The sequence below is a fragment of the Palaemon carinicauda genome, chromosome 8 (genome assembly GCF_036898095.1).
Source record: "Palaemon carinicauda isolate YSFRI2023 chromosome 8, ASM3689809v2, whole genome shotgun sequence".
NCBI lineage: Eukaryota > Metazoa > Arthropoda > Malacostraca > Decapoda > Palaemonidae > Palaemon > Palaemon carinicauda.
The window spans coordinates 14753836-14778463 of NC_090732.1; the positions used below are offsets into that span (position 1 = coordinate 14753836).

General features: G+C 42.3%; 1 protein-coding gene across 3 annotated transcripts in view; it reads left to right on the forward strand.

The window, feature by feature from the left end:
- The window catches only part of LOC137645670 (uncharacterized), a 180494-nt gene that overhangs the window by 64002 nt on the left and 91864 nt on the right, over window positions 1-24628 (forward strand). For all 3 annotated transcript variants that reach the window (XM_068378511.1, XM_068378510.1, XM_068378512.1), the window contains exons 6-7: window positions 2212-2411; window positions 14872-15011. In XM_068378511.1, the coding sequence (XP_068234612.1) occupies window positions 2212-2411; window positions 14872-15011 (340 nt within the window). The remainder of the gene's footprint in view (window positions 1-2211; window positions 2412-14871; window positions 15012-24628) is intronic.

Genomic DNA, 24628 nt, shown 5'->3' on the forward strand with positions numbered 1-24628 from the left:
AAAACGCAGGAGACAAACTAATTAGATGTACTGCACTTACACAGATATTTCGGTGCCTCAAATAGTAATGTTTGAGTGAAAAATAGTAGTATGAAGTATTCTTTTTTTTTTTTATCTATATTGTGCCATATTTACGAATGAAATAAGATTTTCTGTAAGGAGAGAAATCAATCTTGTGGTATTATGACAAGAATATAGTATCATATTGAGATACGTGTTATAGCTATGTTGGGTTATACAGTATTTGTTTGTGTATGTTGTTTAATTCAGGACATTTAGTTTATTGGATTGAGAATTGTTGATATTAATTAGTTTAGTTGTTTAAGATAATTGATATTTTTTTTATAGTTTTGACTGTAAAATATGTTTTAATATGTTAATATTTGTAAATATTCAGTGGCATAGAATTATTGCTTAAGTAGTCAAGTTGATGGCTTAGATTAATATTGTAGGTAAAATTGAATGTATGTGATTGTATTTCAGTATGTAGATAGTGAATGAAGTCAAATAAAAGTAGAAGTGGGGTTAATTTTGGTCCATAATAAGCCCAAAGTCCCAGACATATTTTTTGGGAATTACTAACAGAGGCTTTTTAGCCATTTGAACCTGAAAGGATAGTGAGGGAGAAACGTATTGAACGCCTCCTATCATCGTCCCATTCTTGCAATATATTTTGCAGCTCTTTGGCCTGGTTGCACGTTTTTGTGTGGCATACAACCATAAAACCTCGCTCCTCACATCCTCCAGCCTCTGCTTGCTGTTGTACCTCTTCCTCTTCTTTGCTCACAGGCAGCGTCAATTTGGAGAGGTCTTCATCAGTCAATGGCTAAAGTGGCAGTTGATAAGGCCATTGACATCATTAGCAGTCATGTCTGAGAAGCCTTCTCCCACATATTTTGCCAGCTTCACAGGCTTGTTCACAGCTGAATTTTAAATCTCATCGAGAGTAAATCCCTTGTGGTCGTGGACAGCTGGTCATAATTTCTTCCAGCATGCATTGACTGTTTTACTTTTTATCTCCTTCAGCACCTGGATGTTGTGCAGCCAGGATGCTATTGTATAGTTACACCAGTACTCCATGAGTGAAAAGCTTTTTTTCATATCCATGGCTGTGACAACGTAATCCAGGGAATTACATGTGTACAGAGCTTTGAATGCTTGAAAGACGCTTTGATCCATAGGTTGAATTAACAGTGTGATATTTTCCAGAAAGATTTGTATATCCAGACCATCACAATGGAGATCAGTTGCTTGGCCTCCAGCATTATCCATAAGCAGGACCTTAAATGCAATGCAATGCCCTTCTCTGCAAGAAACAATTTGGCTTGGGGAGGAAACACTGGTGGAACCAGTTGGATGTCAGGTTGATGGATAGGTGCCTGTGGGTCAGGTGCCCTCGTGCCAAAAGAAAATGCTCTCTCATAGGTGGGTAGTACCGTCAGTGTGCTTCACATGGTTCACTGTGAGCATTGCATGAGGGTCTTAGCAGCGTTTCTTTAGCCTTAGGTGCATTTGCTTTATATCCTACTTTACTTTCAGGGTAGTTGTGGCCAATTGGTAACATCTCTGCCTGTTGATCGCTAGAATGGGGTTTGAGTTCCGGTCAAACTCATTAGTTCCTTTAGTGTCTGTAACCTCACCATCCTAGTGAGCTAAGGATGGGGCATTTGTGGGAGCTTATATGTGTACCTGCTGAGTTATCAGCAGCCATTGCCTGGCCCTCACTGATCCTAGTTTGGGTGAAGAGGGGCTCGGGTCTCCAGGGTTTTGTCCTGGTCGCTAGGGCAATGTCAGTGTCCCTTGCCTCTGCCATTCATGATCAGTCTTTAAACCTTTAAAACCTCTCTTTTTACTTCCAGTCTTCCCTCTTGCAGTCCAACCTCTATTAACTTTTACCTCATAATGCAACTCTAAGGCTTTACCCAAGAATCACTTAAGTGCTGAATGACTTCACTGGCCGAGACACCTGGCTATTCATAAATCCAACCCAAAAGAGTGCTTTTCTTCCTTTGTAAAACTAAGATTGGTTGTCTGGTGTGGTAATAATATGGTTGTCACTTTTCAAATTTGTTATATTTAATGTTTTTTGATAGATGTTTTACTTATGAAAAGATAGAAATTTGCGAATCAAACATACATGTGTTTACTGCTATAAATATGGTATTGATAACATTGTTCTGTTCATTTTTAGATAAATTTTCTTCATTCCAGGCATTATTTGGAAATTTCTGCACAGAAGATTCCAGTACTATTTGCATCTTTCTTCAAAGCTATCAAAGATGATATCACAAGTGACATGTCAGATTTTAAGGGGTTTTCACGAAAGAATGAAAAAATAATGAAAAGGAGCATTTCATCTCTTCCAGTTAAGAAAACATGCCTGGTCAAGTGGTCTTGCAACTGTGTCATGGGTATGCATGTACTTCTCATGATTAATGAACATTTTTTAGTCAAGATAGTCCATAATATGCTGTAGCATGAATATTAATGAGTTTATCAAGATCACTAAGCTAAAACTTTTCTGGGTTCTCATGACTCCAAAAGGATTTGTTGTTGAAATAAAGGTCTAAAAACAGATTGTTCCCATGCAAATATAAACCTTTCGTTATTTGATATAGGAGACTTAAGGGACAACTTGTGTTAGGAGCACAATGTACATGCCTGACTGAATCAAACTGCTTTTGACGAGTGTCTTTCACACTTTACTGAATAAGTAAACTCTGAGCACAGGTTGGAGCGTTGCTCGACTCCTATCCTCTTAGGAAGGGATTTACTCATGTACAAACCTGAGTGTTGCCTGTAACTGTCTGTGCTGATAATGACTACTGTACCTTATCTAAATAAGTTGTGATTTTTTAGGTACTCATGGGACTCCATCATTCAGCACTTGTGGGTGCACTTGATGCTGTCAGTGGGTCCCATATGGGAACCCTTGGCCAGTGCAGTATACATAGTTTGGAGCCAATGTCTGTGAGTTTTCCCAGTGTAATGGTTGCTGTTGTGGCTGAGAAAACTGCTGCCTCTTTCTCATCCATAAGAGTGTAGTCATTTTAGGTCACTCAGACCTTGGCTTTTTTGGTGGTACCGAAGGGAGAATGGCTTGCAAGGGGATGGAGAGGCAAGTTTGCTCCCTCTCTTACTCCTCTATCAACTCCTTTTCCCTCCTCTTATTATCCTTGTCAAATCAGGAAGAAGTAGATGAAGAAGAATAGTCTCGAAGGAAAGCCTCTATAAAATTTCCTTGAAACTTGTGGTAACCACTCTCCTCTTTTGAGGGAGAGTGGTAGAACTAGAACTCACCCACTAATTGGTACCTAAGGGGCTAGTCAAGCGATATGTTTACCATGTTTCCCTGGTGTGATTTCTATCACTGTTTTACCATGTGCTGGAGAATAGACCATTAGTAGCACTGTAGGCCAGGTGAGGGTGGAACACATGCTTTCACGATTCCCATTCCTTTTGTGTGATGAGAGGATCATGCCTTGCACTTAAAGAACTGCTGCTCTTGTACAGGAGGGATCCTCGCATTCTACCACCATCCCTTATATTTACTGTACTCCTAAATTTCGATACAAAATAACTCCATCATCTTAGTTTCCATTTACCAACAGAGCTCACCTACCAAATAGTATCTTCAGGGTTGGTTAAGTTGAGCGTGAGCCTGGTGTGATAGCTGCTGCTGTTACATTGGTTGCAGGGGGAGAAGTCCCACCCCATACTGAACACAAGCACCACAAGTCAGTTGAGGGTAAGGAACAACACTGTCTTTAGAAGCCACCCTCCTCCACTGGAAGGGAGAGACACAGCTCAACTCAATGATTTCCACCCCACACTTATGTGGGAGGCAGGTTAATCCTGGGCCTGTGCATGATTGCTTACTGCTCCATGTGCTTCTGAGCACTGAGCCATGCTGGACACTCAAACCCTGCCATCAAAGGTAAGAGTAAACTGTACTGCTTCTCGCTTTTAGTCAACTAGTGATTCCAAGGATCATTTCCCAGACATCCAACAAGGCTATTCACTGCCCGGTCCATAGTCTTTCTTCAGATTGCTGTTTATGTTCCTGGATTTGAGTCTTTGATTCTATGGAATGCAAAAACTTTCCTGAGTAGTTTGACAAGAATTTTTCTCCTGTGAGAGGTCCTGGTCATGTTTCCTCAGTGTCAAGGATCACTGAGTCTGAGTGGTCCATGGAGGAAGACCCTGAACTTTTTGGTTAAATGAACTTTGTGAGGCATTTTGGCATTCCACAAAGTCTTGAACCAAACTGTAGTCTCGTATGGTTGGAGCTTTCTAGTGTGGCTTCATATGAGGTAAATGCTCAGTTCTGTAGGTCTGAAAGTTCACTTCAGTCTAGCCAATCTAGAAAAGGATGGAGGATAAATACCACTCTCTGCTGGACTGGTACTTTTTCATACCTCGTTCTAAATAAAGCATTATGCATTCTATCTCTTCCATCTCTTCCACCTTAGAGGGAGACTTCATGCTTTTGTTGACAATGAGGACTCATATCAGCAATATAATTTTTCATTCGTGGTTAAAGCACCTTTATTATTGTATTCAGGTATGCTTGCAAATGCCCACTTGTGTTTCAGCTTTGGCATCTTTGGAGGCTCTTTCTTTCTGGGATTGAGACTACCACCTTGCTTTTGTCATGATCTGAGGATTGTGGTAGGTGAGGAAAGTATAATCTCATGCCCAAGCAATGGATGAAGTACATGGGAATTCTAATCAGTAGGGAAGTCTTTCCATAGAGGCTCACCTTAGCAAGTTCAGGGATGTAGCATTCCTGTTTCAAACAGGAATTGCCTAAACACTAATGGCAGCAAGTTAGAATAGTTAGCAAGGGGAAGAAGGTGCAAGTTTGCTCACACTTTTTTTCTCCTCTCAACTCCTCCTTTCCCCTCTTATTCTCTTCCTTTGATATTTCTTAGACAATAAAGTATTACAATAGTAGTTTTATAGGAAGCTTCTCACAAGAAGTTCCTTGGGACCTAAAGCAGGTGCTCTTCTCCTTTGATAGAGAGTGACAGATCTCACATGCTGAATGTTACTTTTGGGCTTAAGCTAGTGGAGCATGAGCCAAATATGACAAATGCCACTGTTGCAATGGCTGTAGTGCTGGACTGGACACCAGCATCGTAGTCTAGGTTAAGGGGATTCGTAGGGTACAATCTCTCTCGTTCCTGTCTTGATATGGAGGGATCATCTTTATCTTTATAGAGCCACTTTCCTTCAGAAGAGAGCAACGGAACTCACCCACTGGTATCCTTGGTATTGGTCAAGCAGAACATGACCCTAGTGTGACTGTTACCGCTGCTGCATCAATTGCAAGGAAGGCCAGGTAGGGGTTGGGAATATGCTACTCACCCAGTTAGGAGTATTCCTGTGTTTGGTCAGTCAAAGACTGATCCCAGTATGACAGGTTCTTCTGACATAGTGGTAGCTGTTGCGTGGTCCCATCTAGTACCAAGCACCTGCACCATCCTGGTGACCTTTTCTATTCCTACAGAAGTACGCTTTTGGGTATCCTTAAGTCGAGTGGTATCCTAATCTACTAGCTCTTTGGGTCGGTACTGAGAGAAACACGGCTTGGTCCGTTCTTTTTTATCAGCTGCTTCATAGATCCCCAATAGGCCAATTTTCAGTACTTCAGGGATGGAGACTTCTTACATCTCTGAGGGATTCTTTCACATTTGTGTTCAAGAAGGATGTCTGGATATCTGTGTGGTCCTCTGGAGGTGTCTAACAGCAATGTTGTACACACTATAGTGGAGGAGGTAGAAGGGTGTCTCTTTGGACAGAGCTCTGTTGTGAACTTTGAGGTTACCATGAGCCAGAATCTTTGATAATGTTTTCTCTATTTCGCTGCCATTTTCATTAAATTCCCCTTTCTATTCTTACTGGCACCTTTACTTCTAGTAATTGACAAAGGCTTACTAACTTCGCTGTCACTGTGATTAGACTCTTCTTATTGCTGGTTTCAATCTTACTCTTTGACAAGGCTTATCTATCTCCTTGTCATCAACTTTTCAAAATACTAAGACACACTATCAGGTTTCCACTAATTATCTTTGGTGCCTCAAAAATAGGGAAATTGAAGGGAAGTCATAGACAACATTTTAATCATCTCAAAATTCCTGAAAAAGAGGTCAGAATTATGGAAAACAGGCTAATGATTGGCAAAAGGAAAATCTTATTTTTCAATATTTAACTTAGCCGGTGATTATAATAGCTGCAACTCTGTTGCTCGACAGAAAACTCTAAGGTAAAACTCGCCAGCGATCGCTACACAGGTTGCGGGTGTGCCCAACAGCGCCATCTGTCGTCCAGATACCCAGTACTCAATGTAAACAAAGACTCAATTTTCTCTCTGTCGTGCTAACGACAAGACGTACTTACTCGCTGTTGCTAAACTGGAGTTTTTTCACAACTAATTGGTGAAGTACATTATTCTAGTTTTGAGCTTTCGCTGTGCAAGGTTTCTCTTCACAAATCCTTGAACTCTTTTTGATAATGGATTCTTTGTTGATGACTTTTTGATAGTTTTTTGATTTCCCCTTTGACCAACTCAAAATGGCTGACCCTTCACAAGTCCCAAAATTTAGGAAGTGCAATGCTAGGGACTGTTCAAGGCGTCTTCCGAAGGCTTCTATCGACCCTCACACTGTTTGTTCCAATTGTCGGGATAAAACCTGTCAATTGGAAGATCGGTGTGAGGAGTGCGTTGGGCTTTCGGAATTCGATTTTATCGAATTCCAAAAGTATACACGTAGGCTAGAGAGAGATAGAGTTAGGAGAAGTTCCTCTCGTTCTATCGATATTTCCTCTCCTCATGCCCCACAACCTATTCCTTCCCCTGTAGTGGTTGCTCCTAATCCCCCTCCTGGCACTCAGGAACCTTCGATGGCTGATATGATGCGTGCCATCCAAGCTCTGGGTGAGAGAGTTGAGTCCCTTGCTAGTGACCGTAATCAACTTATGGCGGATGTGAAGGAGCTGAAGTGCAAAAGTGCAGTGGGAAGTGTTAAAGTGAGTGATAGTGTTGTGGATAGTGTTGTGCTTGAGGGTTCGTCTGTTCGTGCCTGTCGTCCTCCTAGTCCGGGACCTCTTGCAAGCTCCCAAGTCCAGGGGAGAAGCAATGTCGTACGACAAATGGGTTCGAGAGGCTTTAATCAGCGAACAGACGTTCCCTCCGTGGTATCGGGCGTTTCTACCTAAGATCGCCCCTGCCTAACTAAGACGAGAGAGCCCATATATACCTCGTCTTCGGAAGGTGTTTCTCGCAAGAAACCCTGGACCAAGGTCTCACGACCGTTAAAGCGCAAGTCGGTCCCTTCCGCACAAGTCCAACGGCCCAGTTGTAGCCACTGGGTCAGTTCGGACTCGCTGCAGTCATCCGATGACTGCTCTCCTCCTAAGAGAGGCAAAGCGGTACCGCTTCAGACAGTTACACCGTCTGTCGCCGCACCTGCTCCTGTAGACCCTAAGTGGTCTCTACTGCAAGACATGCAGTCTCAGCTAACGTCTCTTATGCAGGACTTTCGTGCGGAGAAGGTTGCTGCCGCACCAGCTAGTGCAGCTTCTTGCCTACAACCGCCCACACGATCGGTTGTGCGTCCGGTGGACGCTGAGGTAACCTTCTCACGCACACCAGTTGAGAGAGTTCCGCCACCCATGCGTTCCAGTGTGATCTGCCAGCCGCATGTTGACGTTCAGCGACGCACGGAGGTCTCCGTTGACGTTCGTGAGGTTCAACAACCGTCAGAGTTGTTTTGTTTTGACGCGGTGCGTCAACCTCCGCAACCCAGTGTGGTTGCCACTGCTCACCCACATCAGTCCAGACAGTCTGGAGTAGACGCTGTGCGTCCCCGCGCTGCTATGGTTGTTGCCAGCTCACAGACTGGGCAACAGTTCCATGACGTTGCGTCCGGCTCAGTCACGCATGCACCTGTGCGACCGGACTCAGCTTACCAGCCGTTACCCACTCCGTTGCCGTTCCCTCATCAGTTATCGGATGAGGGACTTTCTGATGATGATGTTGCTGCACACGTAGATGAACCGCATTCAGAACTGGACGAGCCTAAGTCTACGCAACCCTCTTTGGACTTTAGGAAAGTTTTGGCCCTGTTCAAAGAGATGTTTCCGGACCAGTTTGTGTCTGTGGCTCCGCGTTCTCCTCCGTCAGAGTTTGTGTTAGGCATGCCGTCATCCACTCCTGCCTTTACTAGACTCGTCCTCGCACGCTCGTCCAAGAGAGCTTTGCGTGTGATAGGAGAATGGCTGCAGTCCAAGAAGAGTTTAGGTAAGACAGCTTTTACGTTTCCCCCTGCTAGACTCTCTTCTAGATCGAGCGTCTGGTATGCCACGGGAGAAGTTCTCGGCTTGGGAGTTCCTGCCTCTGCCCAGGGCGACTTCTCAAGCCTAGTAGACTCTCCCCGCCGCCTTGCCATGAGACGCTCAAAGATATGTTGGTCATCTTCGGACCTGGACCACCTGCTGAAAGGTATCTTTAGAGCCTTCAAATTTTTTAACTTCTTAGACTGGTGTCTAGGAGCTCTAAGCAGAAAGATCTCTCCGACAGAGAAGGAGACTTCCTTGCTCATTATGTCCTGCATGGACAAGGCCGTACGTGATGGGTCTAATGAGCTTGCTGCATCATTTGTGTCCGGAGTCCTTAAGAAGCGTGAAAACCTATGCTCATTCCTTTCAGCTGGAGTTACACCATGCCAGAGATCCGAACTTCTGTTTGCTCCGCTTTCCAAGTGCCTTTTTCCAGAAGACCTGATTAAGGAAATTGCCGCTTCTTTGATACAGAAGGATACTCACGATCTTGTTGCGTCCTCAGCTCGCAAAGCCACCCCTTTGCCTACCTTGTCAGCTAGACCAAGGATGGACACTCCAGCGTCCCGTTTTATTCCGCCCTTTCGTGGCAGAGCCTCCAGCAGAGGAGGTGCTCGTGCCGAAGGGAAACGAGGAAAGAAGAAAGGAACCAAGTCCTTTAAGGGCAGAGTCTGACTGCCAGCTTCTTCAGACAGCAGTGGGAGCCAGACTCAAGAACTTCTGGCAGACCTGGGAAAAGAGAGGCGCAGATGCACAATCTGTGAAGTTGCTCAGAGAGGGGTACAAGATCCCGTTTGTACGAAAACCCCCTCTAGCAACGTCTCCCATCGATCTCTCTCCCAGGTACAGAGAGGAAGACAAGAGACGAGCGTTGAAACAGGAAGTGTCTCTCTTACTAGAGAAGGGAGCGGTAGTCAAAGTCTTGGACCATCAAACCCCGGGATTCTACAACCGCCTCTTCTTGGTGTCAAAGAAGACAGGAGGGTGGAGGCCGGTGCTAGACGTCAGTGCGCTGAATGTCTTTGTCACAAAGCAAACGTTCTCCATGGAGACCACAAAGTCGGTTCTAGCAGCGGTCAGAAGGGAAGACTGGATGGTCTCTTTAGACCTAAGGGACGCCTACTTCCACGTCCCCATCCACCCGGACTCCCAACCTTTTCTGAGATTCGTTTTCGAAAAGGTTGTCTACCAGTTTCAAGCCCTGTGCTTTGGCCTAAGCACAGCTCCTCTTGTGTTTACGAGGCTGATGAGGAATGTAGCCAAATTCCTTCATTTAGCGGACATCCGAGCCTCCCTCTATTTGGACGACTGGCTTCTCAGAGCTTCTTCCAGTCGTCGCTGTCTGAAGGATCTAAAGTGGACTCTAGATCTGACCAAGGAATTGGGTCTCCTTGTCAATATGGAAAAGTCACAAGTGGTCCCATCCCAAACTATTGTGTATTTAGGGATGCAGATTCACAGTCTAGCTTTTCGGGCTTTTCCGTCGGCCCCCAGAACAAGCCAAGCCCAGTTATGCATCCAGAACATGCTGAAGAAGGAACGATGTTCAGTCAGGAAGTGGATGAGTCTGATAGGGACGCTATCATCCCTGGAACAGTTTGTGTCATTAGAAAGACTACACCTCCGTCCTCTTCAATATCACCTAGCATTTCACTGGAAAAAGGACAAGACGCTAGAAGCGGTCTCGATCCCCATTTCCGAGAAGATGAAGTCTTGCCTGACGTGGTGGAAGGACAGTATCAGCCTCAGAGAGGGTCTGCCCCTGGCTGTTCAGACTCCCAACCACGTTCTCTTCTCGGACGCATCGGACGTAGGCTGGGGCGCGACATTAGACGGTCGGGAATGCTCGGGAATATGGAACTCGAGTCAAAGAACAATGCATATCAACTGCAAGGAGCTACTGGCAGTACATCTGGCCTTGAAAAGCTTCAGGTCTCTCCTTCAAGGCAAAGTGGTGGAGGTGAACTCGGACAACACCACGGCTTTGGCGTACATCTCCAAGCAAGGAGGGACCCACTCACTGACGTTGTACGAGATCGCAAGGGACCTGCTCACCTGGTCAAAAGGTCTAAACATATCGCTAGTAACGAGGTTCATCCAAGGCAACTTGAATGTCATGGCAGATTGTCTCAGTCGGAAGGGACAAGTAATTCCAACAGAATGGACCCTCCACAAGGATGTATGCAAGAGACTTTGGGCCACTTGGGGCCAGCCAACCATAGATCTCTTTGCAACCTCGATGACCAAGAGGCTCCCAATATATTGCTCACCAATCCCGGACCCAGCAGCAGTTCATATAGATGCCTTTCTCCTAGATTGGTCACATCTAGATCTATATGCATTCCCACCGTTCAAGATTGTCAACAAGGTACTGCAGAAGTTCGCCTCTCACGAAGGGACAAGGTTGACGCTAGTTGCTCCCCTCTGGCCCGCGAGAGAATGGTTCACCGAGGTACTTCGATGGCTAGTAGACGTTCCCAGAACTCTTCCTCTAAGGGTGGACCTTCTACGTCAGCCACACGTAAAGAAGGTACACCAAAGCCTCCACGCTCTTCGTCTGACTGCCTTCAGACTATCGAAAGACTCTCGAGAGCTAGAGGCTTTTCGAAGGAGGCAGCCAGGGCGATTGCTAGAGCAAGGAGAACATCCACCCTTAGAGTCTACCAATCGAAGTGGGAAGTCTTCCGAAACTGGTGCAAGTCAGTATCTGTATCCTCGACCAGTACCTCTGTAACTCAAATAGCTGACTTCCTCTTATACCTGAGGAAAGAACGATCACTTTCAGCTCCCACTATCAAGGGTTACAGAAGCATGTTGGCATCAGTCTTCCGTCACAGAGGCTTAGATCTTTCCAACAATAAAGATCTACAGGACCTCCTTAAGTCTTTTGAGACCACGAAGGAGCGTCGTTTGGTTACACCTGGTTGGAATTTAGACGTGGTACTAAGATTCCTCATGTCAGACAGGTTCGAGCCGCTACAATCAGCCTCCCTGAAAGATCTCACCTTAAAGACTCTTTTCCTGGTATGCTTAGCCACAGCTAAAAGAGTCAGTGAGATTCATGCCTTCAGCAAGAACATCGGATTTTCATCAGAAAAGGCTACATGTTCACTACAACTTGGTTTTCTAGCCAAAAACGAGCTGCCTTCTCGACCTTGGCCGAAATCGTTCGATATTCCAAGCTTATCGAATTTGGTTGGCAATGAACTAGAAAGAGTCTTATGCCCTGTGAGAGCTCTTAAGTTCTATTTAAAACGAACTAAACCTTTACGAGGCCTGTCTGAAGCTTTATGGTGTGCAGTTAAGAAACCATCTTTGCCTATGTCAAAGAATGCTTTATCCTATTTTATCAGACTGTTAATACGAGAGGCTCATTCCCATCTGAGTGAGGAAGACCAAGCTTTGCTGAAGGTAAGGACACATGAAGTTAGAGCTGTCGCAACTTCCGTGGCCTTTAAACAAAATAGATCTCTGCGAAGTATAATGGACGCAACCTATTGGAGAAGCAAGTCAGTGTTCGCGTCTTTTTATCTTAAGGATGTCCAGTCTCTTTACGAGGACTGCTACACACTGGGACCATTCGTAGCAGCGAGTGCAGTAGTGGGTGAGGGCTCAACCACTACAATTCCCTAATTCCATAACCTTTTAATCTTTCTCTTGAAATGTTTTTATTGTTGTTTTTGGGTTGTCCGGAAGGCTAAGAAGCCTTTCGCATCCTGGTTGATTTGGCGGGTGGTCAAAGTCATTTCTTGAGAGCGCCTAGATTAGGGGTTTTGATGAGGTCCTGTTGTATGGGTTGCAACCCTTGATACTTCAGCTCCTAGGGGTCGCTCAGCATCCTAAGAGGATCGCGAGGCTCCATAAGGAAGACGTACTTAAAAAGGCAGAGTAATTGTTCAAGTCGACTTCCTTACCAGGTACCTATTTATTTTGTTTTTGTTATTTTGATAACTTCTAAAATGAAATAAAAACTCTTAGCTCATAATAATGTAAACATATATTGCTGGTCTCTACCCACCCCCCTGGGTGTGAATCAGCTATTATAATCACCGGCTAAGTTAAATATTGAAAAATGTTATTTTGATAATAAAATAAATTTTTGAATATACTTACCCGGTGATTATAAATTAAAGGACCCTCCCTTCCTCCCCAATAGAGACGCAGTGGAACGAGGAGAAAATTGAGTCTTTGTTTACATTGAGTACTGGGTATCTGGACGACAGATGGCGCTGTTGGGCACACCCGCAACCTGTGTAGCGATCGCTGGCGAGTTTTACCTTAGAGTTTTCTGTCGAGCAACAGAGTTGCAGCTATTATAATCACCGGGTAAGTATATTCAAAAATTTATTTTATTATCAAAATAACATATTTCAACCCTCCACGGTTCTGGAGGGTCCACTAATGCTCTAAGGTACGATGCTTTTACCCGAGGAGAAAAGCGTCTGATGGTTTTAAGGAATTCAACAGAGGACGATATGTTATAATTGTTTGGGATATATGGAGAGAGGAAGCCTTAATTTTTCAGTTTAACTTCAAACCTGATGATGAGCAGACGTACCTTGCTGCTTGAAACACGTTGCAATTTGACTTCACCCATGAAACGACAAAGAAAAATCAATCACTGAACCCTGGAATGCCCCTGGACTTCATACATATAAAATGTTCAAATGTACTAAATACTTTTTTAAGTAAAGAATTCATTCATTTGCTGATGAATATATATCCTCTCTAAGATTGAGAATAGCACAGTTATTGGCAAATTGTAGTGCTGTTGAGATGATTAGATCATTAGAAAAGGGGTCTTATAAAATTAATGCCACTGAGGCAGCCAGTATATTATTATTATTATTGTTATTGTTATTGTTGTTATTATTATTATTATTATTATTATTATTATTATCATTATTATTATTATTATTAGTAGTAGTAGTAGTAGTAGTAGTAGTAGTAACTAAGTTACAAACCTAGTTCGAAAGGCAGAATGCTACTATCTCCATGGCTTCAGCAGGGAAAATAACCCAGTGAGAAAAGGAAAAAATAAACTATATATGAGAGGTAAAGAGTAAAAAATGTAAGATATCTTAAGGTTAGTAACAATGTTAAAATAGGTCTGTCCTATATAATCATAAAGAGAGACTTATGTCAACTTGTTCTACATAAAAACATTCACTGCAAGTTTGAACTTCTGAGGTTGCACTGATTCAACTGCCAGATGAGGAAGATCCTTCCACAATCAAGTCACAACTGGAATAAAACTTCTAAAATATTGTGTACAGTACTATTGTACAACATGGTGGAGAAGGCAAGACTTATAATTATTTGCATACTTTGTACTATATGCAAGATGGTAAGATCTGAATGCAAAGGATAGTTATAATTATGAAAAATTTTTTGGAACATCCTTGAAGAACTAACGGAACGACGGTGTCAGAGATTGATATTCACATCACAAATAAGAAATTTATTAAACTGCAAGTTTTTGTCCAACTAATTAAGATGGAAGTCAACAGCTGAAGACCAGACAGGAGAACAATACATGAAAACCGGTTGAGTGAAAGAATTGAAAATTTCTTCAGAATTGATTAATCACTGAAAATCTCAAAAGACTCTCAATAAGCCAATTTTTTTGTCCAATTGAAGGAGAAACAAAATGGAAGTGTTTCCCAAAAGTAAATTTGCAATCAATAATCACACCTAAATTTGAAAAATAAGTAGTTTTATATAGTTGAAGAAATGTTATCAATGCAGAGGGCTGGATGTTGAGGAGTCACCGTCCTCAAACTACTTACAATCACACTTGAGAGTTTTATTAAGGTTCAACTTCATTTCCCATAATTTGCACCATGCTCTAATTTTAGCTAGATCTCTGTTAAGGGATTCAGTAACCCCAAACCTATATTCAGGAGATAGAATTGATGCAAAAAGAGTAGCATTATCTACCTGGGCAATGAGCTTGTTTTCAAGGTCAAATCACATATCTGTATATAGTGTGAAAAGTAATGGCCCAGAACGCTACCCTGAGGAATACAAGATATTACATTTCTATGCTCACTCTGGTGCCCGCAAACCACTACTCTGCATTCTATTACTTAAAAATTCAAATAATAATGCTAAAATAAGACTCGCCTACTCCTAATTGTTTTAATTTTAAAACAAGAGGTTCATAATTTATGAAAAAGTTATATCATCTTAAAAACCATTTGAGTCCAAGAAGCTTCAGGCACAGAACTTTTGTTTTAGGACACATATACAGTATACTGTACAATTATATGTAAGAATATTTAATTTTTGTTAGGATTTTGAATATTGAAACACATCAATTTCATTTTGCCATTTCATTTATGATATCAAACTTGGAAAAAATTTATTTAGGGATATGTTAATAAATTGATTATTTAGTTTAAAAAATTAAAGTTTTGCTCTCTTGGAAATTGAGTTGATTGTGGGTAGAAATCTGATATAAAATTCAATAAGTCAAATGTTTTGGGAAAAAAAATGATTGCCATTTTCTTAATTTTACTTCAATAGATCCATCCATACTGCCTTCTATGTGTGATTCCCGGAAACCAAAGGTAGCGAGCAATCATGAATTTCAAGAGTTTATTGAATACAAGGATGGGACACCAACTTTAAGAAGTGTTAAAAATGCTTCACAAGAAATTCACCAGGTATGTGTGAGCTTTTATTTTTACAGTACTTTAGAGCTTTTATTTTTTATATAACAATTGATTATCATATACTGTAGATGGTGTTTTCATAGTCCATTAAGTTCCTGGATTCACCAGTCTCTCAGACAGCAGTAGTCTTATTATCTATTTTCTTTTGATCTTCAGTTATTTATCATTTAATTTCTTCACTATAGGCTTTCACTGGTGTGTTCATTTACTAGGTATGTGTATTGGTTGAGATCTATATTATAGTGCTTATCAATTTTGATGTTATAATTTTTACTAATTGCCAGTTCTTTCAGTAAATGTTAATTAGTGATTTATACAATGAATGGATAGATACTTTGTAGTTGTAGAGTTCATGTTAGAAGTAGCCAGCTTTATTGTGACCAACTATTGCTGTTTGTTAATTTATTTCCAGAAAGCTTACTTGTAAGTCATGATGTTTATACTGTATCTACAAAACATTGGCTTCTAGACCTTAGATTGAAAACTGAAAATCTTCTCTCTCAATGCCCTGTACCCTCCTCCCAGGGGACATACCCAGTGCATGACCAATTTACCAGAATGTGAATCTGAATTATGTCCGTTGGTTCAGGATGTTTGCCCTACCTCATGATCTCATAATCTATGTTGTTCATAGCTTTTGACTGACATTTGTCTCTCTCACATAGTTCGGGGTATTTTAGTGTTATTTTATAATACTTGTACGCTATTTTTTTATATAGGATTTTATGTGACAATTATCAAGATGTCTTCTGCTTTCAAATGCTTTATTATGTTACTGCTTAATATCTCCGCCTGTCATGCTGGAGGCAAGAGTTTGATTCCTTGACTGAAAGCCAGTGTTTGTTTTGTTTTACCACTACCAATTCAGAGTTGGGCCAAATTGAAATTAGCTCCCAAATATGTGAGATGTCTTAATTGCTTTAGAGCATAGTTCAGATGTGCATGTTAAGATAATTATCACTGAATTGCAATCTTTTATTTCCTGCTACTTGAAAAGTAAGGAAAATGAGAAGTCCTAATGTTTTGGTTACAATATTAGTGTGCAAGTTTTTTAACGACTATTATCCATGTATTTAGTCCCCAAAACAGTCTAATTATTGACACTAGGTATTTTTGTGTTAAGTGTGGAGTACAGTCAGACCTCGTTAATCGTGGTTTCTTACTTCGCGATTTTGGTTTATCGCGGACAAAAGGTTTAAAAAAAAGAAAAAAAAATTGGGTTATTGTTTACCTAACTGTAGGAATTTGATTTCTAATAGTTGGCAACAGCATTGGGGTGGCCAAGAACAATGCAGTACCTATTGAATAAATATTCATAAAAATCGCAATGAAATTCAAGCTGGGCAATGATTTCAAATAGCCCGCGCTCCTTTACACTGGGAGCGCTGCGCGCCACTACCCTAGCTCTCTCTGTACAGTGTGTATCCATTTACTGTGTAAAATATTACAGCTATATTTGAAATAGACCGGATTTTGATTAAACTGGTGTTTCACTTAACTGTATCCAATAATAATGGATGTAATATTTACACCTTAGTATCAAATTTATAATTCAATACCTAGCGAATTATAATCTTGTGCATTGTTTACATTCAAATCAGCTGATCAACAGTGCCTAGTCTGTCGTCAACCTCAATTTTCGGATCAAATGCACGATATTTTATAGTTTTTAGCTCTGTGGTGCTTGATTATAAAGCCTCAATAGAGACTTAGCAAAGAAACAAAGATTTCTTTTATTTGAGAGAGAGAGAGGATATGAATGATTTGCATCTCTCTCTCTCTCTCTCTCTCTCTCTCTCTCTCTCTCTCTCTCTCTCTCTCTCTCTCTCTCTCTCTCTCTCTCTCTCAGGAAATATTCGGTTTCGTTTCGAAAGCATTATCGCATTTAAGAAAATTACTATTATTTAAATAGTTAATTGTGCTTTATTTATTAAAACATTTATGTGGTTTTGTTTTAAATTTCGGGTGTGTTTTATCAAGCTAAGTATTTTGGGTGCCGTGATCAGATCAGCTGATATGATCACTTGTTTTGGACAACTAGGAATGTTTACATTAATAGTTTGCAGGTTATTGGTACCTACACTATTGTATGCAGGAAAACAATGATGCAAACAAGTTTAAAAAAGAGAAAAAAATTTAATTCAATAAACTTGAAATTTAAAACCATCAAAATCAACACTGCCATTTGAACTATTAAAAAGTGTTTAAAAAATTCATCAGGACACCATCGTCTTAGGGATAATCTTCGTTGCTTTCGTTTGCACTACAAACACAGTAGTACTGTCATCGTCCTCCGTGTCTAAATTGGTTGAAATGCTTTTGCTGTATACTTAGAAAACCAATATAAATTAAATAAAGGTGATTTTATATCATACTTTTGCTAAACACGCCACCTAAACCCGAAACCATAGCTTATTTTACGTTCCGTCCCCAATCATGACGAACAAACGAATGTATTTAAACATCTGTGAATAGGTTAGAAATTCAACATGAATGAAGTAAGAGTGATTTTATGCCATGTTTTTCTTAAAAATACCACCTAAAACAAAAAAATTTTTTACGTTTCATCACCGAGTATGACGAAGAAACAAACGCATTTATTCATGCAAGTAATAACCAATCATACTAAGAGCTTCAAGTAAAGATGTTATTATGAATAAAGATTATAATATGTGTGTGATAAAATATTTATAGCCAAAGTGCAGTAACAGGCTGGCCTTGAAATTGCTGTCCATTCATTACATGGAGTATATGATAAAAACCCCTTTTCTGGATCGATCTGTGACGGCCGGTGAAAAGGGTCCTTCTTTACACTTTTCTAATATAAATCTTCCAAATATACTAGAGAAAGATAAAAGCATGGAATGCAGAGGTTACTACCCTCGCGCGATCACCTTGTGGGTGTCGTGTATTTAACAAGGGCGTGTGAAAACCACTATTCACAGGCTGTCTTCCATTTAGATAATCCCTTCATCAAAGGGGAGGGCCGTGACAGGCCCTAGAGAATACAGTTGGACTACCCCACCGACACCTACTACTCGCGCTCTCCAGGTCATCCTTCTGTTTTGGACTTGCCCGCAAAGTCGTAATTTTTTTGTGCTCGGTGTTTTTGCAAGTGATTGTCGTTAATTCAACATGACTGACGCTGCTACTTCACCTTTACCAATGTTAAGTATCATAGTTTGTTTTGACAGTTTTTTCAGTACCGGGCATTTGTTCTCTTTCCAGTAATGTGGATTTTAATTTTGGAAGAGGCTTGGCCGTCCTCGGTGACGGCAGCCATTTTGGTTTTGTTCGATTCGGTAGTTTTTCAAGTTGATATTGCCCATCTGGTACTCTGTCATCTAGGTTATATCACTTACGTTTTATGACCATTTTTATTATCATTATTGATTATTGGTTTTTACTATGGTATTTATTTGCTAGCGAGTCCAATTTGGACGAAGAATATCGATCTAGTCTTTGTTATAGTTATGTACACGCCTCAGGAAGGTGCTCGTTTTAGACTATATCTTTATGTTTATTTGTTACGTTGTCGTTATTCTTCGTTCTTGGTTATTACAATTTTATCATTATTCTTATCATATTATTGTGTGATTTTGGTTCTGTATTATGTAACCTTGAGAGCGTGAGCATAGAGTGCTCGTTTTCTGTTACTACAGTTACGAGATACCCCTTCTCTCGTTTTCTTTATTAAGCTCGAGTAGAGGAGGTGGATTTCCCGTTTCCGTTTTATACGATCACGAGTTATTCCTGCCTCCTCTTATTCTCCGGGTTGATGATATTACGTTTAATGATATTCACGTTTTATTGATGTGGTTACTGTTAATAGAGCTAGCACTATTAATAGGTTACGTTAGTGTATGAGTCATTATTTGGGATCGCTTTATGCCGACACCCTTAGCTCCGCCTTGAGTTATACTCCGCTATAATGGATACTCATTGGGTGAGAACTAGTCAGATATTTGGAGTGCAACAGTGAAATCTGGCACTCAGACTCCAGCTGAGGCCTTTTGCACACGAACCTTTGTCATGATTGATCACAATTACATTATTACGGTCCTTTTACATCGAATCTCCGGCTTCACTGGAGATACACAGACGTTCAGCATTGAGGTTAATATTATCGTACTGCTGAGGGTCACGATTTCACGATGACAGACCTTTGTCACCGGATCTGCGATACAAACAGAAATCAATCAGACGATCAGAGCCAGGGTACGAACCCTTTTTCGTGAATAATCACAATTTCGTTATTACGGTCCCTTTTCATCAAATCTCCGGCTTAACCGGATATCACACAGACGTTCAGCATTGAGGTTAATATTAGCTTTCCTCTGATGTTCACGTTTTCACTATGGCGGACCTTTGTCACCGGATCTCCGGTGGCAACAGAGATCACTCAGACCACGGGTGGCCAATCTTTTGTTTTAGCTGTAAAGGAAAGGATTTAACATGAATACAAAGTAAACTGTACTTACTTTAATGACACTGAATTTGCGTTGATAATATTCATTAGCTATTCTTGAAAGTCCTAATGAAAATATATGAACATAATTGGCAATTTTAAAGAAAAGTCATTCAATTTACTATCTTTGGGGTATAGTGCGCCACTTGTAATCATGCAATGCGCCACTGTTGGCGCATGCGCCATAGGTTGGCCACCCCTGACTCAGACGTTCAGAACCGGGGTTAACATTATTTTACCGATGAGGTTTATAGTTACATGTTACATGGTTACTGGATATTAGTATTCTATTGATTCATCTTTTCACTGACCAGAGTCTCAAGGAACAGTAGATAGCCTCTCATGGCATGGTTGGTTTCGACTTGGCTTTTCATTAGAAGGGGCTAGCATTCGGTCCCAAGTACTGAGTAGAAATTTATTTCTATTTGAACACGATGTTGTATGGATATTTATCCATATTTATACATATTTATAATTAAATATATGCATAAATATAAACATTATTATTAGTTATAGTTATACGGTTGATCCCAGCCTGTGAATAGGATCACTAACCAGAGTTTCAAGGAACATCCAGACTTATGTCTACTTTCTTTTACAGAAGGTCCGCCTACATGGTATGGTTCCCGGAGTCATGCACGCTCTGCTACGAGCTGTCCTCCCTACTCCTGACCCATGATGTAAGTTGGTTCTAATATGTTTCTTTTTGGTATCCTTTGGCGATGATTTGATTTGATCCGGATTTATGTATGCTTTGCTTATTGAGGAGAACGGTCTTCTCCTTCATCACTAATCCCCTCACTTCTTTCAGGATGATGATGAATCTCTCCGGCCTGCAAGAGCGGCTCTCCGCCCTTGGGTATCAAGGTTTGGAAGGAATGCTCCATCTAGAGGACCCTATCTCCTCGGAGTGTCCTCTCTAGGGTTGGACATCGACCCCATGGACGGGCAGGTAGGTGATGATGAGTTTTGAGCCTTCAGCTTTGCAATTACCTGCGTCACCGACCTAGGACCCTCAAAGGATCCTGATGTTCATATTACCTTGCATAAAACCGTGACTGCTAAAAGCCAGGGGTAGGGTTAAAGAGCAGATACAACACATTCTAGGGCAAGCCAAGGGGCTATGACAGAGCTTAAAGATATGGTGGTGAGTCGGATCCGTTCAGGAACTCGGATGACTCCCCCTACAGCCCCAGGCATATCGAAGTAACCTCCTTAGATAAAAACAACACATAGAAATTTGCCTCACATGTCCCATATATAGATGGTACCATAACTCTGGATGGCATAGACGTCCGTCCTCTGGAGGACCTAGAATTTACTCTCGGACTAGAATTCCCATTCAACGGATTCGTTCGATTGAAAGAGCATGCCTTGGTTAGGTTAGACAAGGTACCGAAGGTAACGGTATTATTTCCTAAAGGGCAGGCCCGATCTGTCTGGACCAGGATGTTGTCGGTCTGGGGGGTACGCTAATTCCAAGCTCACCCCACACAATGGGGAATACGCCATATCTACAACTGCTCTTATTGTTGCCTTGCCTATTACGGATAAATGGACAGGTCTTACTATTCAAGCTGACAAAGAAGGTTCGGCCATGCCGGCTCTTAAAGAGCCGGACCCCACCTCGGGGAGACCCTAGCCTCGATTTATCCCACTGAGACTTTGTTTCGGATATTCATGAAGAGCCAATCTCTGCCCTTCCAATTCGACCTACACATTTGGTGGTCTGATCGGGTTAGTTGTAGGAAATACGTTCTGTCTGAGGCCTCTATCAGACAGGAATCGAGCAGGCTGATACTTTCCTCCTGATGGGGTAAAACCCTCTTCCCTCAGGAGGAGGTGAACAAGGTTCTACAAGATGATACGAGAGCAACCCAAAATTGCAGGAAAGGCGGGGCCTCACTGCCAGAAAGAAGGTCGAAGACCAAAAGCAAGCTTTCTTCAAGAAGAAGCAGAGAGTTGCCCTCTACAAAACGAACCGGGGTCACTGCCATCAATAGTCAGTTACCCACTCGTCAACAGTCTTCCTCTGATTCGACGCCTATGCATCCGGATCCCCCCTCATCAGGTGGGCTACCTCACTGATTCCCCAGGTACACAGCCCAACCCCTAGCTCCGAACCCTCAGGTTCCTTTCGTGGACACCAGAGAGGAAGATACAGGAGTAGAAGACAGTTCCGCCATCGAGGCGGACCTAGAAAAAAGGGGGCTCGCGGAAGGAAAGGACCTAGGTTCACTCCCTCACAACGAGGTGGTCCCGGTAGGTTAGAGATTTTACCACTTTCAAGACCATTGGACCTTCGGTCCGTGGGCTCATAGCCTAATCTCTAAAGGTTTGAGGTGGAAATGGCCACAAGGTCCTCCTCCTCCACCAGTGACCTTCTCCCAGAAATCCACTCCCATCCTGAAAGAGTACACCACAGAGTTACTCAAGAAGAAAGCAATCAAACGGGACCGATCACCGAAGTTCCAAGGCCGCCTGTTCACAATTCCGAAGAAAGGCTTGTCGGCATTGAGAGTGGACCGGGACTTGTCAAAGCTAAACTCTTACATTCTCTGCGACAAGTTCCGGATGTTGACTATCTCTCAGGTACGGACCTTACTTCCCCGTGGGGCTGTCACCACCTCTGTCGATTTTACCGACGACTATTATCATGTGCCTATAGCTCGAAACTTCTCTTCTTATTTGGGTTTCCGCCTAGGCAGGAAAACCTTTGCGTTCAAGACATGCCCTTCGGCCTCAACATTGATCCCAGGATATTCACGAAACTGGGAGAGACAGTGTTAGAACAACTCAGGAACCAAGAGATACAGATCATGGCTTATCTGGACGGTTGGCTCATTTGGGCCCGGTCGGCCATAGAAGGCAACAGAGCTACGAAGGAAGTACTTCGATTTCTCGACAACCTGTGATTTCGGGTCAATCTCCAAAAGTCTCGCCTGCAACCATCAGGCCACTTGGAATGGTTAGACATTCAGTGGGACCTTTCGAAGCACACGTTGTCTCTCCCTTCCAAAAAGGTAAGAGGAATAGCTTCCAAGATCAAGAACTTTCTCAAACACAAACAGATGTCCAGAAGAACCTTAGAAAGTATCATCGGCCTTCTCCAATTCACTTCAATAACAAAAATTCAAAGACATCAATCGAGTTTGGAGAAAGAGAGCTACAGTACCTTTAAGAAACAAGGTCTCGAAGATCCCCTCTGTCTTGAAAATGAGACTACGCCCATGGTCCGTACCGAAGAACCTCTCCAAATCGGTTCCTCTACAATTCCCACCTCCACAAGAGACATTCCATACAGCCGCGCCTCTAAGTGGATGGGGGGATTACTCCGAACATCAGGTGTTTCAGGGGTCTTGGTCACCCGCCATGAAACAGACCCATATCAATGTTCTCGAAGCCATGGCAGTGTTCTTGACCCTGAAGAGACTCTCTCCTCCGAGGTCGAGCCACATCAGATTAGTGTCAGACAGCACAGACGTAGTACGCTGCGTCAACAGGGGAGGATCCAAGTCACCCAACCTGAATCGGATCCTGGTCACTATCTTCGCCTGGCCAACAGGAAAGAACTGGATCCTGTCAGTAACTCACCTTGCGGGAGTCCAGAATGTGAGAGCGGACTCACTAGCCAGGACGAAACCACTGGATTCAGAATGGTCTCTAGACAATTTCATTCCGGTGGATACTCAGGAACCATTAGAAGAAGGTTTACCTATTTCCCCCAGTGAATCTTCTAATGAGACTTTTACACAAACTACGCTCCTTCCAGGGGGCAGTGGCTTTAGTACCACCTCACTGGCCAAGAACAGTTGGTTTCCTCTCCTCGTCGAGTTGAAACTCCGTCCCTTCCGGATTCCGTTCCCCAAACTGACTCAAGTAATCCAAACTCAGTGTCAGATTGCTCAAGGATAGCCAAAACTCTGACTTTGTGGACTACAGGAAGTTTGCAGCTCGGAGAGACGCGAACATTGAACCAGAAATCGATCTCTTCATCGAATCAGACAAAAGGGACTCGACAATTCGCCAATATGATTCGGCCGTTAACAACTAGCAGATTCCCTAAGAGTTCAGACCATACTCGTATGTCTCCGAATATAGACATCTCTTTCTTGAGGTTCTTATTTGGCAAAGGCCTAACAGTTAGCACTTTAACCACCATCAAGTCAGCTTTGAAGAAGATCTTCCTTGTTGGGTTTAACATTAACCTAGCTGATTCCTATTTCTCATCTATTCCAAAAACATGTGCTAGGCTTTGACCTTCGGTTCGGCCACAAAATACTCTGGTCTATGAACTGAGTCCTCAAAACTTGCGCCGGACACGGACAATGAATCCTGCTCTTATCACTCTTCTTAGGAAGACTTTATTTCTAACGGCTTTGGCCTCAGGTGATGGAATATCAGAACTAGCAGCTCTCTCACGAACCCGGAAAACATAGATTTCCTCCCTTCAGCCGAAGAACTCCTTTCTCCAGACAATGCTTTCCTAGCTAAGAAATGAGGATCCGCAAAATAGGTGCTCCCCTCGGAAGATTATTCTTCTTCCCCAGGATCTTTTCTCTGTGTTCAGTTACTACTCTCAAGGCCTTTTTTAGCTAGAACTGCCACCCGCTCGTCTGGCCCCTTGGTTATCGGGGAACAAGGAGGTACTATTTCCATTCACGGTATCAGGCAACAAATCCTCTACTTCTTTAAACATACTAATCCGGAATCATTTCCCCAGGCTCATGATATACGGACAGTAGATACCTACATCAATTACTTCCAGAACAGGGACTTTGATGATTTTTAAAAAATATACGGGTTGGAAATCCCCTATGGTTGTCAAACGCCACTATCTAAAGATCTTACAGGCCCTTAAATACCCGACGATGGCAACGGGGAGCCTTTTCCCTCTCCATTAATCTCTGCTTCTTCCTTTCTTCCATCTCTTCTCTTTTCCCTCCTACCCGCCACTCACACCACGTCGCCACTCTCCTGGGTAGTTCGTTAGCCCTATGATATTTGCCATGTTTAATTCCTATGGTTTAACTGTTATTGTAGTTAACGTTCCTTTAAGGTTTAGACATGCTTAGACATGTAAGGTTTGATGCCTTTTGCGATTCGACACTCAGTTGATTCCTTGTCGTCTTAGTTATTT